The following is a 17,216-nucleotide window of genomic DNA, read 5'->3' as shown; positions in this document are numbered from 1 at the left end:
CACTTTGTGGTTGGCTGACATCAGTACTGCTCTCTGCCTAGGACCAGATCACTCCAGAAAGTGGAAGAACTGGGGTAGATAAAACTCTCAGGAGCAGAGGGAAACTAAGTCTGCAGAAAGGATGTCAAGGTTAAATGAGATTGTTAGCAAAAAATGAATTTAAGTAAAAGTTCTTTTCTATCTAATTCCCTACCTCTTAGCAGAAAGGTAAAAACACTAACATAAAGTGTTGGAGGATTTCTGCATTTTGGGGGGGTCGCAGTGCAAGAGACCACTGAACACTGATCCCCAATTTGATCTTCCACTCAGCCTTCAGCATTCGGAGACTCGCCAGAGCTGAACGTCTTTCCATAACGGGTGTAGCAGCTCCTACCTGTAAGTATTCCAGCACTTGGGCAGCTGAGGAAGGCAGATTGCTTATAGCAATATATTGAAGTGTCTGACAAGAGACTCGCTTTCTGAGAGAAAAAAAAAATCTCTGAGGTTTGGCACATTCTTACTATTGGAGAAATCAGTTACCAACCTTTGTTGGCCTGTTGAAAAGACAGGCTCCGCCTCCTCTCTGTAAAAAGTCTCTATACTCCAAAATGCTGCACTTGGAGAATTTTCGAGAGTGGGATACCCTGAAGAAACAAGGAATCAGTTAGGCAAACGATTTAACAAAAGCAACCAACAGAGAGGGAAATTGAAAAGCGCTGAATGTTCATCCTGGATGTAGATGAATCTACACGAATATTGACAAGATGCTTGGGTCCAGATGGCTATGTTCATGGGGTCTGTAGAAGAAAGAAAAAAAAAGAAAAGAAAACACCACAGAACTAGGGGCTTGGTTACTCCCCAGCTACCAAGCCTCCTGACTGCCATGTCTTGGAACACATCGCTTGAAAGGTTTGCTACAAACCCTTAAATCAAGGCTAGGTTTTCAAGTTTGATTATTTTTATTTACTATGTCTCAACAAAGGCAATCTTCTAATTTTTTTTTTTAAACCCGGGTCTGAGTAAAAAAAGGTTCAGCTGCCTACCAGACCTTGGTTTTTGTTTTGCTTTTTGTTTTTTTGCTTTTTGTTTTCTCTTGCAGAGGGAGTTGGGAGGGCCAGTTTATTAAAGGCAATGTTACTCGGGCTTCAGCAACCCAAACTGTAAATAAATGAGGAAGCCCTGAAGAATGTGCTGGGTCATACATGCATATGTTATCAGTGTGTATGCCCACAGCAAAAAAGAATTAAGGAACGCCCCCATGAGCAATGGCTCTTTATTCTTCATCTCAAATACAATTATTGAGCAATATTCATGATTTAGCATGAATAAAAAATGAACCTCTCTGTGATTTATTCAATCAAGTTAAGACCCCCATGTCAGTACACAGGGGGATACCATACACACGTCAAGGTCAAGCCAAATCATACACAATGATTCCTTGGGAATGTCTGCAATAGTCCATTCAAGCATATAATACAGTGTTTTGTGTGTTCTGTTGCATGAGGGCACTCGTAAAATTAAAACTCACCTCTCTTGACAGCGCTATCTTATGAGAAGTATATCAGATATATGTTTGAGGAAAATATACAGTAACTTCAAATAGTTTATTCCACCCTATGAGTATTCAATCCAAAACTCATTTAGGAATTGACAGTTTAAAAGACAATAATATTGCCATACAAAAACCAACATTGTAAACGGCACTGTTTGCTATGGCAGTCATCAAGCCTGTGTCATCATTGAGGCTCAACTCGGGAGCCCAAGTGGCCGGGAAAGGCAAGCATCCAGGCTTAGGCTGCATTTCTAGGAATGTGCTCTGAAGTCTCAGGGGTAACGACTGACTGCACAGACTTTCTCCTCTCGGGGATCTCATGGAAGAAGGAAGAAGAAAGGGCCCTATGGAAGGAGATGCGACCTAGGGCAACCAGTGCAGAACAATGGTAGGACCCGAAATCACCAATGTATAGGTATCAGGCCTGAGCAAAGACAGTAGGAGAGACACCTCTCCCTGCTGCTAAGGGCGGGTTACAGCTTCGGAGGCCTGGTGGCGATGGCCTGCATGGTGCAGGAGTCCCGTGGACCCAGGAGTGGTTCCAGGGCTCAGCTCACTGGTGCTATGGAACAGCTGGCCCTGTTGCACAAAGTGCCCACCAAGGAAACACAAGTGAATTAATGTTGATTGTCTACCACTTGATGACTCTTTTGTTCAAGCATTATAACTGAATTAATTAAAAAGAAAAGCTCTGTTGACTCTATAAACGGTTTACTACAAATTTATTACCATAAACGTACACTTATAAGTTCCTAAAAACGTAAATGGATGACTGAATTGATTTCCACCGGCTGCTTCAGGTGGGCCATCTGCTTTTATTCTAAGTATATTAAAAGATTAATGCCTCTGCTAAATGCAGAAGCTTTTAGTCATGTGGTTCCTGTAAGGGTTAATAAACAGAAGTAGCTAATACATTTCACTTCCCCCCCCCCAACCTTAAATTAAAAATTAAAATATAAAGTGAATTAGCACTGTCAGTTTTAAAATATCAGTCAATTAATTATTGGATTTATACTAAGTACTTAGCCTAAAAGACCAATACCTGAGAGACGGTGTCTCTAATTATTATATATGCAGCAATTTTTGCGACAGGCATGCCTCACGTGCAAGAGTAATGGCGGACTCACCCGGTTTCTTCCATGATGCAGCCGCCCCAGGATTCTATGCACTCGCATTCTAGCCGCAGCGTAGCAGGAGCAACAAAGGGGAGGGAGGAAAACAAAGTCACAGGTTCGGTTTGCACCCGCTCCTGCAAAACCTCCTCAATATCAATTCTATGTCTGAGAAATACAGGAAGTCAAGCCTCGTCTATTTCCCTTAAATCTGTGGTTCCTTCTGCTCCCTAAAGGGGGAAGAAAACCCTCGGGCCTCTCCTCATTCCTGTAACTCAGATACCTCAGTTAGATGCCTACAACCCAGTGTTTCGTTAGAAGTACTGTGGGCTTTTTAGCCCGTGGTTTTGTTTCTACAAAACGCTGACTTGTAGCCTAGCTTCTACTCTAGGAGAGAGCCCCATAAAGAAGCCGCTCAGCTCTGGGGCAATGGGGAGCAAGGCTGGGCTTCTGCTTTTAAAGCAGAAGCAATATCTCTCTGCCTATCTCCGGGCGTGGCTCTGGGTTTCACACATATGACACTCCCCTACCATCTGTGTAAATACAGGGCAATGTCACCAAAGTCCTTCAGACACGAAGTAGTTAGAGAAGGGAATTCAACTTGCTGGGGTCAGTGCTAGGATCAGCCAGAGACGTGGAGAGCAATCCCATGGAGAGCTACTGCACCATCCAATCCGATAACATCTCTCAGCTGACCCCAGCACTGGCCTCCTGGATTTTCAACTCAGTTACCGAGCCCGGGTGATTCTCCTGCCTGATTCGGAGCTGTCTGGGTCAGCTTCTGGAACGTGGATGTGGGGTGGCCACTTCCCTAAGAAAGCAAGTGCGCTGAGGAAGGTATTAGTAAACGGAAATTTATAGAGGTGTTGCTAGGTGCCTGTCAGGATGATGTGCTTGGCCATTAATGTAGCCATAAAGGGACTCAAGAGCATAGCTATGCATGTCGCTCCACTTCTCCACAGTAGTACATGTTAGTCACATGGAGGACAGCATACAAGATAGTGCATTTTTCTTTTCTTCTCTGGGAAGGCCTTGGTAGGAAGAGAGGTGTTTTTTTTTTCACTCCTAGCTCTCACGATTATAAGAGGATGAGGATTTCGGGTTATTTTTTCCTTAAATGAACAATGGGTGAATCTGCTGCTCTCTTTCTCCACAAGGCCCTACTGTGATGCTTTGCCTTCTACCACACACACAAATGTGCCAAGATTATATCTGAGTCCTGTGCGCTAGCACAAAGGAGATTGTAATTCAGGTTGGAGATTATCCTGACTTCAGAAGGAATCAGGGGGTTCCAAGGGCTCCTAAATCTCTGATGGTCCCTCAATACTCCACCCCCTCGATCAGTTTCTTCTTTCCTTCCTTCTCTCATCTGATCAATGGAAACAGTGACATCATAGTCATTTGTCTTACTTTGGTGCTGGGTTCAGGGGTCATGGATGAGCCCCCCCCCCAACTTGGACCTATTTCTGCACCAGAGGACAATTATGTCCTTCTCCTCCCCATCCCAGGCTGAACGGGCCAGTGGCAGGCATTGCCAAGGAGAGGCAGGGGGCTCGCTTTCTGCCTGTGACTTTGTGGGTAAGTGTGGTTAGCATGTAAATATAAGCACCTTGTCTGCTCTAGAGCTCAGCTCCTTGCCAGTGCATTGCATCGTTGATACATTTTCCACTAAGCTGTACCTGGCATTTTGTGTCTATGCTCAAATGGTTAAAACTCAGAGGCACATGTTAGTATTACCAGCATCCCACCTTGTCTCAACATCCTCAGTGTAAGAAAGAACTGACCAGGTATGAACTTATGGATTTTTGAAAGAGAAATGTCTTTCCTCCAAAGAGCCTAATAATTATCTCAAGATGCTCAAGACTTTTTTTTTTTTAAAGGGATGAGATAAACTGTAATTAAACCATGGCGACTTAAGAAGGAAACATTCCCAATGAACGGACATGCATTACAGAAACAGAATAGAAAAGGTCACTGTACGTACTTGGCTTCCTGCTAGAAGGTTCCCACTGGATCCCAAGGTTTTGCGCCAGGCTTTGTGATAATACTTGTGCCACTGCCATTGGAAGACCATACTGGTTTTCAGAGTTGAAAGTGTGTGGGAAACATTTGAGAGAGTGCACAAAGCCAGTTATTATTCCTTAATTGTTATCACTATCATTTTCAAGTCCCTAAGTAGAGCCGTACAATGCCTAAAGATGGCGTACGCTCTTTAGATAGTTTCTCCCTTGAGACAGTACCCCAGAAGCTTCTTCCAGAACGGGAAGTTGTCATACAGGAACAGAAAATACAAGTCACCAAGGCTGTCCTTCCAGCTCAGTGTGAACTAGCTAAGGATAAACTCAACATAACGCAAATATGTCGAGAAAAGTCTCCCACTGACCAAGTGGAACTACCTGGTAAGACACATTCCATTGTTGGACAGAGTTCTGATCTAGTTGACTAGGCTTTGGGGTGCTTCTTTCAACTGAGAACGTTCATAATAAAGGTAGCCAAACTACGATTCTATGAAAACATTTGTTTTAATTCATACCAAACTTATGTAGAAAACATAAAAATGAAAAATGTATATATAAAGACAAGCTATGCCTGTATAGTTTTTATCTAAGTGAGTTAACTCTAATATGTGCAGGAAAACATTTTAAAACATTTTTAAAGTCAGAGGAAAAAGATTGAGAAATTTATAAAAAAAAAACTTAACATCTCAACTATATAAGGCCTAAAAAAAATCTCCGAGGCAATTTTCAGGTGATGTTTACACTATGAGAGTGCAAAGCTATCCCGATGACATCCAAAGCTGTCAGTGCGAGCTTGAAGGAGCGCTCCAGGCCCTGTTTTCTGATCTAAGCCACTCAAGCTACATTCTCAATGGCATTCTTCAAAACACGCAAGCGAAGGGTGAGACGCTGGGCCTTCATGGAGAAAGGAATCAGTTTCAAAGATAGAGAGCTCTACTTAAAGAAAGCATGAAACTTACCTCATTCACACCAACCCCTCTTATGCGAGAACACACACCTCCAAAGTAACTCAGACTGCTTCGCTTATAATGGAATGTCACACGCCTTAAGAAAACAAAGTCCTGTTAGAAAACACCACGTAAGTGCTCCCCAAACATACGTATTCTCCCACACTGAACACCCTGAAAACTACTCTCAACAGGAAATAAAGACTGTCTTTAAATAGATTTCAGTCTGTGCTGTTACTGTTAAAAAACACATTGACTCTTTTTCTACTATAGACGAGCTATTGCTGGCTGTTATAAACTGATAAAGTCTGGGAGGAGGTGTGGGTAAAGGACAAAGATAAACAGGGACAAAGGAGTGTGTTTGCTTGCAGGCCCGAACCAGGGAGGAATATGCGAAAACAGCTTTGCCACGAGTGGGGAAGAGGAGGAGTGAGAAGAGAGTGTAACCCTCCTCCTTAGTGACAGAAACACACCTGTATCCGATGGTTTATCTAAAGAGATTTTTCTAGACGTCCTACGGCTAGGTGTGGCCACATGAGTTTGATCTAGTGAACTTGCGTGACGCAGATGCACACACGCTTTCAGGAAACCTGCTTTGCAGAAGTTGATCTTACAGAAAGGGGATCCCTCCAGCCCTTCTCCCCAGCCTGGTGTTCCTGCTTCCTGTAATAAAGGCAGCAGTGCCAGCAGCACTTTGGGTTGCGATTTGACCTCAAGGACAGTAGAGCTGGTGGCCATGAAACCACAGCATCCCAGCCCTGGAATCCTACCTCTATGAACAGAGAATGGTATCAATAGCAACTCTGCTCCCTGGTATCTAACCCAACCAACTGGTACAATAAGGAGATGAAGATAAATGTTGAGCCTAAACTGCAATAGCAGCCTGAGGGAGCACGTACGAGATGAGGTGCACGGCGTCGGCGTGCTGCTTGATGCGTTGCCGGTACTTGGAGAACTCGTGCAGCATCTGCACGGGGTTGATGGTGATGTCAATTTGGTCCTTCTCTGTCCAGGTCTCTACAGCCACCAGGACAACCCTGGTGTTGAGCTGCTCCTTGTAAATCTGAGGGTATACAACAGGACAGGCGCAGGAGGAAAACACTGGGTCAAACATGCACAATCAGTGAGTCAGTCAGCGGAAGGGAGGAGGGGGGAGGCGAGAGAACACGGGGTCAGAATTAGCTACACATACAGAATCTGCTTTCCCTTTCTTTTTTTTTCCAAGAGCCAAAATCAAGAAGAAGACAAAAAAAACCACCCAAAACAAAAAAAAAAAAAAAAAAACCCACACAATTCTGTATTCTCGACTCTTCTGAAGATTATTTGCACTCCCCCCCCAACACCTCAGCATCTTCCATTGCCTGGCATCTCATATCTGAGAGGAGTGTACGGATGTCAAGATCCTCAAGTCAGGACCTGCACTGACAACAGGACTCAATAAAATAACCTTTCCAAACCCCATAGGAGACAACAAGTCGGAGCCTGACATAGTGACTCTAAGTGCAATATAACCTACAGGTTTGGGACCGTTCATCAAACAGTACAGCTGCCTTGCCGCACAACATAATAACTCTCAGAGTGAATCACAGATCTGAGGTGGTGGTGGGGGGTCACAGATCTGCGTCACCAATCTCACCCTCACTGCAGAGTGGCATCATTCATATATAGCCTGTTATTCTTCTGTTCTGTCTATTTTAGGCCAAATAAATAACTCACAGAATTGACCAACTTCAATGAGAGCTGCCACATTGTCTTACTTTTCAAACTATCTAAAAAAAAAAAAAAACAAGTGAATGGTCTTTGAAGACACTGAATAAAGAAATTAGCATCAAATTGAGGCTATCATGGCTCTACACAAAGATGAGTTAACTGTAATATACTTTTGCAATGAACAATCAGCTCCAGGATTTTATAAATATAACATAAGCTAAAAATTAAATTTTGCAAGGTATGATTCTATTCAATCATGCAAAAAATGACTAATGCAGAGATGCTGCTGCCTAATAAATAGCTTTTGCATGGGAAAAGATGTGTTTAAAATTCTCTTTTCCATATCCAGTTACAGCTTTCCTGTGAGCAGATTGACAAGAGCTGAAATTAAGGAAAAGTAATAAGGCAGATGTAAACTGGCTCTCAGGGGTTCAACCTTAATTTTATATTACATATTCTATGCACATCAACTCATATTACAATTTTGTCAGCTGTGCCTATGAGGCACATAACATATGCTAGGTGCACAAAATATGTTATGAATATTTACATGACGGGTGGTTTGGGGCTGTTTAAAAAGCAGATCCTCAGAGTGAGTAGCATTTAGATGCTTGGCAATTTATAAAAGGGGATTTTTTCCCACAGTAAAGTGGGACCATACAATAAATACAAGATAGAAATATATTTAGCTTAACAAAGTAGCACTTCACAGCAGAATATATAAATTAATTTATGTGAGTCAAATTGAATTATTTATTGGAACATAATATATGAAATTTAGCTCCGTGGGGTTGCCACCTAAGGCAGGGATCAAGAAGAAAACCTAAACGATTATTCTTTGGAACTTATGAGGTACCAGGAAGGGAAAAGGATGTCTGTAGTAAAGATGTGTAGGGTCAGATCCCTTTGAAAGGAGACATTTCATTGTTCCAAATTATTTTATGTGGCAACAACACCTAATTCTATCACCTCGGATACTAGAAAGTAAGGCTGAAACATTCCACCATAGGAGAGCTAAGATAATAAACACACAGCCATGAAACTTTCATCTGTCTAAATTCTCTAAACACATGCTGCCTCAATCCATTAGGACTTCTCTACTTGCGCAAAAATATTTAGGAAAAGCTCAAGTAGTTATTAATAAAGTCTCATTTGCTGAGACTAATTTCCAGGCCTTACGGTCTTTCTCTGTTGCTCTTTATCCCCCGTGGACTCTGGTAATAACAGAGGCAATGCTATACAATTACTGTGGGTTAATAAAAATTTCTTACTGTTTAAGGAGGTGGCACTGCTCACCAGTCTGATTTGCTCATTAGATACCGTACACATGTATTGAATTATCTCGCTGCACCCCACAGATACGTAGAATTAAAACGATAATTAATGAAAGTCAATAAGCTTAGAAGAAAGAAATAAGTCTGAAGTGTCTTGGGAAGTCTGAAAATTCTGAAGCTCAGACAATACTATTTTTTTTTTTTGCAAAGCTCAACATCCAACAGTTTCTTCAACAGGAGTATGTATGAATATATTTTTTATTTCACCCAAGAGATAACTAACATTATCACTGAGCAGAGCAGAGAGAAAGAGAGATAAACCATGCCCTTTTGGGGGGATGGGGGATTAACAAAAAGAATTTTCTAGAAAGTCAGGCTACTTACTGAGTCTACAAGGTTGACCACAGACTTTGCGAAGTTGTTGGTATGCGCATGAGAAGAGCGGTGCTTCTTATACTGGAGGGGAGAGGAGACGGACTCATCACTGTCAAATCCTAATTGACACCAAATGTCAAACTTTCACATAAGCAGAAATCTCTGAGAGAGACTAGAACTGTGGAGCAGAAGGTCAGAAATCGGTTTCCACCATGATGGAGATGCTGTTGTATTTTTTTTTCTCCTTTCCCCACAACACAAACCCAGGTGGCAAAACTGTAAAGCACTCATGATGCCCCAGGGCCTGAAGGAGCCGAAAGACAAGCACGGAAACTCTGTCCCTCGGAGTCAAATTTCAATTCAGTCTTAACATCTACTATTCAGGTTCGTCTGCTTTCATAAAAATGAATCTTAACAATTTACAAAGAGCTTAGACCAAAAACCAATTATCAACTGGACAATTTCCTCACTTTAAACTCAAGGCCCACGCATAAGTCCAGAGCATTTTTTTCCATGTAGCACTTTAGATATTTTCCGTGGCAGGGAATTACTTTTCCTGCATTTGGTAAATTTTCTCCCAAGGATGCCACTCCTAAAGCAAGCCTTTATTCTTGATGGGCAAAGCCAAAGAGGGGCCAAAAAGTAAGAGGAAGTATGTCAAACAATAATAGCTGTTTATAATTATTTGAGAAAAAACTTATCAAAATCATTCCATATGCTGACATATGGGTCTGGCCTACTGGTGCACATCTATAATCCCAGCACTTGAGAAACCGGGGCGGGAGGATCCCTTGAATCCAAGAGTTCAAGACCTGCACAAAACAGCAAGGCTCTGTGTCAAGGACACAGCAGAACATCCACCAGCATTTGTCTGGGCTTGGGGGAGGTTTTGGTTTAGTTTGTAGTACTGAAGACATGGCCTAAGACTTCATACGCTACCATCATACAGCAAACCTGCCCACTAAAGGACTGGGTTGTTTTTTTTTAATCAAGGAGTCAGACACTTTATTCGATATATGTTGAAGAGGAGGACATGTGAAGGGCGAGCCAACTTAGGAACACCCTGCCCCCACTGGTCCATGAGGAACTGTAGGAACACCCTGCCCCCACTGGTCCATGAGGAACTGTAGGAACACCCTGCCCCCACTGGTCCATGAGGAACTGTAGGAACATCTTGCCCCCACTGGTCCATGAGGCTACTGTTATTTCTACAACCACGAGGGGTGAAAACATGGCTTGAACTAATGATTCCTTTGTACCACATACGTCTTTAAAAATTGTCTTCAATTACAGTTATTAAATCAACTATTTCAGAAAGATAGAGAATATTTAATACATAATAAAATCATACTTTTTCTTTTCACATAATCCTAGATACTTCTCAGAGACCCTCTGAATGCCAGCACCATATGAACTTGGGAACTGCTCCTAACACATGAATTTCAAGAACACACTGGGAACCAGTCCAGTAACTCTGAACTGTGATTTAGGGGTACCAAATGTGAGCTGCCTATACCAATACCAAATCAGAGATGCCAAGTTCACAGTTAGCACCCTGGGCATGGAACCCAGGAGTCTAAAACTCTGAAGGAAAGGCTCTTAAGTCATGATCCCATTTAAAGACTTGAAACTGGAAGCTGTCAGTCAGGAAGAGAACGTGCAACAGAGCCCTGAGCCAAGCCCCCCTACCAAATTTGAGGGTTCAGATATTAAACAATCAGAATAAATAGCAGCAAGAAAAGAATCACTGTGTCACAGAAACCAGAAGGTCATCTTCATCTTCATCTTCATCATCATCATCATCGTCTGTATTCAGTGTTGGGGAGGCAGCTTAGTGATAGATAACTTGCTTAGTAAGCTTAAGATCTTGGGTTCCCAGCCCCACAAAGAAAACAGCACTGGTTTTATTAACTTGAAACTCCACTTACTGGGCACCTAGGATCTATGAGAAACTATGTTCCTCCCACACAACAAATATGAACTCCTCACAACTCTATGAAGTGAGCTTTATTATCCTCAGATAACTTATCTGGGATCACGGGACTAAAACAAAGTTTGTCCTATTCTGGGCTTGGAGAAGAAATTAACTTGTTCAGTTAACAGTTCTTATGAAATAATTATAAACTATTGTTTATTACATAGCCCCCAACTAGTCAGGATTATTGATGAAAATTTGTAATTTGTTTTGTCCATTAAAAAAAATACACTGGTTTTTAAATAAGGAAAACTAAATGAGGTTTTAATTGAAAAAAATATTTGAATCATCATTGATTTGCCCTTATTGGTTCATATTTAACAACATGGCAGTAATGTAGGCAAAACACTACTTTATGTGTGTTTTAAAATATCTCAACCAATTTTTTATTAGGCAGTTTTTAATATTTATTTTTAGCTTAAGCAGCTCAAAGAAATGTTTGCAGACTTTTATCAAGCTATAATTGCTCACAAATTAGGTTCCGCCAGCTAGGTACCAAGATGCTTTCTACAAATTTGAGAGATTTTTTTTCTTTCTAATTGAAAGCCTCTGATAATTGGGCTGCTTGTTCAAAACACGATAGGTGCGATTTTTCAGGCAGCCAATATTAGAGATGGAAGCGAGAATGCAAATGTAGGCGAAATGCTTCCATTTCCTGCATGAATGAGAACTAATTTGGCAAATAAAGAAAAATGTGCAAGCTCCATTTATGATAAAACTTACCTTCACATTTTCTGATCACTGAAAACCATTTCCATTTAAGCCAGCAAATTGGCTTTCACTTCCTGGATAAATGAGCCCCTTAAGAAATGTGCCCTTTTGAAAACAATTAAAGCTGAACCTTATTTTCAACCCAAAGGTAAGAATTACAAAATCCCGCTGGCTCGTACAGTACAAACACCACGAGACGGGGCTTCTCAGTGGGATGACCATGCTACGGTCCAGCAGCAAATCTCCAGACAGCAGAAACTGACGTATTCACTTACCCAAGCTCAGTCTGGCTTATGGCACCAAAGTGTGGTACCCTACTCTCTCTACTTGTGTATCGCATCTTTGCAGCAATTATACTTGATTTTTTTATTTGAGAGGAAGATAACCTCAAAAGGGGGGCTTTTCTCAACTCTTAGGAGGGTTCTTAAAATGAATAATTATTTGGGACAACTGTAGAAGAGAATGCAACCTGGTCTTAAAGCAAAGGAGCTATTTAGTGCTATTAGCCCAAAATAATAATTCTTTAAAAGCTAGAAACTGTCAGGTAGCTCCATTCTATCTTGGGCATCACCACCATTCAAACAGTCAAGGTTTGTTTTCTGTTTGTGTTTTGCATTTTAAAAATACATCCCCCCCTCACACACACAAATCTGTCATTAAAATACCATGCCCAGTGCTCATTCAATATAAACTGTTGTAATGAAATGAAAACCAACACTTCGTTGGTTTAAAAACATGAGGTTTCTTTTTTTAATTAAAAGATGTGGGCTAGTGAGATGGCTCAGTGGGTTGCCTGGCAAGCCTGACAGCAGTTCAGTTCTCTAAACCCACATTTAAAAAAAAAAAACCAGGATTGGGTGGCATGCATCTGTAGTTCCAGCAACCTATGGTGGGGCGGGAAGGAAAGGCAGAAATGCCGGCTATCCTGGAGTACAGCATATGGGAGACAAGGGACTCAACAAAGTAGACGGGAAACACCGATCTGTGAAAGCTGACCTCTGACCTCCACACCATGCGCGCCTACAACCATATGCACCATACACACACATACATGATAATAAATAAATGCTTAAAGTAACTTGAATTAAAAGATATACTACCCCAAATAAGATGATGATTGTATCACAAAATATGTGGTATAAGCAAATCAAGTTTTCTCTGCAGAAAATAATATTTTTGAGAAAGGTGCTATTGTTCTCTCGCTCTCTCTCTCTCCCTCTCTCTCTCACTCTTGCTCTTATTCTTTCTCACATACATGCTAATAATAGTAAATGAAACAAATATTTAAAGAATTGATGTTCTCAACTGCTCATTTGGAGGGAATACACATTGCATGTTCAACAGTATTGTATACACCTTAATTATTTTATCTATACTGTACAAGATTTGTACAATGGGTGCTTGGGAAAGCTCTGGCTTTTAAAGACATAATTTCAAAATTTGCCACAATCATCAGGTGGGAAAAGTAGTTAGGAAAGTTCGGAATCAGAAAAGGTGATTCCGATGAAGATGCCCTCACTAGCACCCTTCAGAAACTCATATTTAAGCCTTTCTTAGTGCAAATCAGCACCTGAACAACTGGTTTTCCTTACCCATGAAAAACTTCTCTTAAGTTATAATCAATTCCAACAAATTTCCCTTCTTACAGATATATCTCAAGAAATATATTGAAAGGCTGATACAGACAATTAAGTCTGTGTACAAAAATAAAAAGAATTCTTCAGAGGGGGAAATAATTTTCAACACAACTGAATTAGTACTTAGTAACTAACGCTAATTAATTTAAATATCCATTAAGGTAAAAGACTCAAATAAAAAGTTAATTATATATTAAAGCTTTCGTAGTATACAGTTTCAAGGACTTCTCTGAGACTGTGTTGAATAGAATTTCATGTGGTCAATTTAATGTACAATATGACTTTATCATATGGTTCGTTAACTTTGATTTTCTTAAAATGACAAGGACTTACTGAAGCTTAAGATTTTATCCCAATATTTAATGTTTTTTACTTTCAAGCAGTTTTTCAAAGTTCTCATCTTCGTGGTGTCTTTAAAAACACAACCCCACTTCCATAAAATCAACTGCCCTTAATGAGAAAGTTTTAGACTTAAAACTGCATAGCTGTAACGAAATAATCATTGACCTAATGAATGTGAGAATGTGGCAGTGGTGAGGCCAGATGCAAGAGGCTCAAAGGAACCACTTGGTCACATCCTTGCCTGTCTTCAGCTAATGGTCTCAAGGGCTTAAAATCAGCCACCATGGGAACAGTTAAACACTGGAGATGAGCTAACACTTAAAACGTTCTCTGAGATTTACCAGCACATCCCTGGAATGGGCCATAGTAGTACACCGCGTGGCCAGAAGGCGGTTGCTCCAATGCTGTGGGTCTGGCTAAGTAGACAATGAGTTTAAAAGGCTCAAGGGAGAGCTGAGACTTCTATCCACACTTCTCTTAAGCGTTACTGAAGTGCGGCACTTGTCACTTCCATGGCAAGTTATTTCTATTGCCAGTATTTAGTAAAAGCTAAGCACTGGCTTCAGGTGGTCTCTTTAGATTTGTTTATTAGTTTGTTCAGTGCTGGAGATAGAGCCCAGAGGCTCACGTATGATATTTTTTTTCCGTAGAGCAAAAACATGGAATAAAATAATGAATCGATGACCAGGCACACAATTGTAATTGTAAAAAGTAGAGAGTAGGAATTTGAAACATGGACAAATGAAAAATAACATATTGACAAATCTACCCGCTGTAAATCTCTATTAAAGAGATAAATCTGGAGCTGTCAAAATTCCACAGTCACTATCTCTTCTTCATCTAGAAACACAGAGCTCATTTAGAATCGTCAAAGATTGTGTCTAAACATCTGCACTTTATTGGGCATTTTTGGTGGTTTGTATGAGAAAGGCCCCTATAGGCTCATATATTTGAAGGCTTGGTCCTTAGTTGGAGGGACTGTTTTGGGAAGGATTAGGAAGTGTGACCTATTTGGAGGAGGTGTGTCACTGAGGGTGGGCTTTGATGTTTCAAAAGCCCGTGCCAGCCCCTACCCCCATCTCACCTCCTCTCTTTACTTCCCCAGCCCTCACCCCCCAACCCTGTCTCTCTGTCTTTCTGTCTCTGTCTCCTGTTTCTGGATCAAATGTAAGCTCCCAGCCTGCCTGCCTGCCTGCCTGCCTGCCTGCTGCCACACTACATGACCCAACATGACGCTCATGGACTCATCCTCTGAAGCTGTAAGCAAGACCCCAATTAAAAAGCTTTCATTTACAGGTTGCCATGGTCACAGTGGCTCTTCAAAGCAACATACCAGTAACTAAGACAGCACTGATTCCCTATTCTTACCGTCTTGTGGTCATTGACAATCATAAGCTCCAAATACTTCATTTCTTCAAACACACCGCGTGATGGCTAAAGAAAAATTTAAAAATGCACGGTCAGAACAGGGACTGACGATAAGCATCTCTAGTCTTCAAAGTAAAGTTCTAGATAAGCCTTGAATTTCAGGACTCTTCTCTGCCTATTGTATACACACCCCAGAAAGAAGCCAGGTAAGGCAATTGTTCGTGCGTGACTAAAAAGTGTCAGTGAACAAACAAGAATTTAGGGGAAAAAAAACAATTTTACCATCTCTACTTATCTTCTACATTTAACATCTACATTTCCCAAAATGGGAAATGGGTTATGTTGTTTCTATGTGGTTTGTCCAGGTAAAATTACTCCAAAGGAAAATTCATAGCACAGTAGCTAAAAATAGGTTAACTTCCTTTTCTACGGCATTAACAATAAAATATTCATATTTACTTAAAAATGTCACTTTAAATCCATCATGAGAACGGTAGGCATCTCCGAAATCACCTCAGGGTGGTCAACAAGAATTAGAGGACTCGGGTAAAAGGCTACTAGCAGAGAACCAACTTCCCGCCACTCACGGCAACAAACGCTGACCGATAACACTTTAGGAATAAAGATTATTTTACTTCTTATTCATCCGTAACTTTTCTCATAGCTGAAAAGGTAAAAATGATGGTTCTTTCTCTATTTGTACATAGTAACTGCTCAGCATGGGGGTAGGCTGGAGTCAAAGGGGAGACGCATGAGCCAACTGCACATTCAAGAGTAACCAAGGAGTTCTAAATAAGTAAACCTAAGAAGCGCCTTCATGATGACCATCAGACCAATACACACACTATGCAAGAAGATGATTCAAACTTGAACTAAGTTTTAAATCGCTGGGGAGTCTAATTCATTTAACACGGAAAAAAAAATACATTCTATTAAGTATTGTCTAAAATGTGTAATTTGTGCTATAATTACTCATTAAGTCATCTAGTGAATTACCATGTAACCTATAAGCTGTAGAATTAATTCTTGGTTACATGGCATTCACCATGTAATTACTAAATAGTCGCAATCACTACAGTCTTCTAATCTACTACATCTTTAGTTCCGATGCCCCTACGCGCTTATCACTGCACAAGAGGCATACAACAGTCCCTACTATGTCATCTCGTGACTTTTACTTAACCACTGTCATATTGCCAAGAGAGAAACGGCATTGTGTCACTCTGTTTCTGAAAAGCACATCCAGGTTTCAAATTTGGCATAGTAAAAATTTTTTTCAATTTGGAAGAAATACAAATAAACTTGATTAGCTGATATTTTTAGCAGACGTGTTTTATATGATATTGTATAAGCCATATTACCTCTAAAGTTGTCATGCATTCTCTCTTTATTGCTTATTTGTTTGTTTGAGTGGGGGAGGGTAAGTGCATGCCCTGAGGTCAACTACCGGAATCAACTGTCTCCTTCCACCAGTCGGCCACAAGGATGGAGTTCAAGTCTAAGCTTCTCCTGCTTAGCTATCTCAACAGCCCTGCTGTGCTTTTCAATAAAAAAAAATTTGCTCCAAGTTTCGTAAGAAAAACCACAGTGAAAAAAGAACTAAAACAGCACTTTTTTTTTTTTACACAGACACACTAATCAGATTCAATCACCAACAGGGAGAGAAGAATAAACAGCATTATGCTGAAGATGCTCAAGAGACGGAAGCTTCTCTGTGTTGTTTTGGTTCTGAAGAGGAAAGTTGAGCTAGAGTGTGGGGCAGGCTCCCGAGGGTAACAGGGTAATGGAGGCAGGCCTGGGGCCCAAGGCTACACTCACACTCGCTGCTCTTTTTCTTCTTCGCAGCCACTGTAGTTCAGGTAGCAAAGGCCACTGGTCACCGCCATCTGTGCCTGCGTAAGAAGAAAATGAACATCAAATGGAGGCAGACAGATTTCCATTGAGAATAGACTCCAAATATTACACGAAGGAACAGTGCCATTAATAATAAATGTCATCACAAAGCCAGAAGAGCCTACAGTGAAACCATGCATTGATTGTTCAACATTTCACACTCACAAAGACAGTTCAAATGCTGTTTTCTTCTCATGGTGAAAAAATGTGAGGTGCCCAAGGTTGACTAGAAGATAGTTGTTTGACCTACAACCGGTTAACAATATCTTAAGACCTCTGCTATGTGTGCCCAATTTATTTTAGAATTTAAAGTGAGAAGGTGG

The 17,216-nt window shown here is 40.9% G+C and overlaps 1 protein-coding gene across 3 annotated transcripts in view; it reads right to left on the bottom strand.

Moving 5' to 3' along the window:
• Positions 1-17,216, bottom strand: part of ADAM23 (ADAM metallopeptidase domain 23) — a 148,844-nt gene that overhangs the window by 46,799 nt on the left and 84,829 nt on the right. For all 3 annotated transcript variants that reach the window (XM_084779289.1, XM_084779288.1, XM_084779287.1), the window contains exons 8-15: positions 16,819-16,892; positions 15,001-15,066; positions 8,977-9,048; positions 6,508-6,671; positions 5,621-5,705; positions 4,628-4,718; positions 2,659-2,707; positions 524-623 (exon numbers count right to left, since the gene is read on the bottom strand). In XM_084779289.1, the coding sequence (XP_084635415.1) occupies positions 524-623; positions 2,659-2,707; positions 4,628-4,718; positions 5,621-5,705; positions 6,508-6,671; positions 8,977-9,048; positions 15,001-15,066; positions 16,819-16,892 (701 nt within the window). The remainder of the gene's footprint in view (positions 1-523; positions 624-2,658; positions 2,708-4,627; positions 4,719-5,620; positions 5,706-6,507; positions 6,672-8,976; positions 9,049-15,000; positions 15,067-16,818; positions 16,893-17,216) is intronic.

Source organism: Acomys minous (assembly GCF_964271855.1).
Source record: "Acomys minous genome assembly, chromosome: 4".
In the NCBI taxonomy this organism is placed as follows: Eukaryota; Metazoa; Chordata; class Mammalia; order Rodentia; family Muridae; genus Acomys; species Acomys minous.
This window is presented reverse-complemented; position numbering and strand designations above follow the sequence as displayed.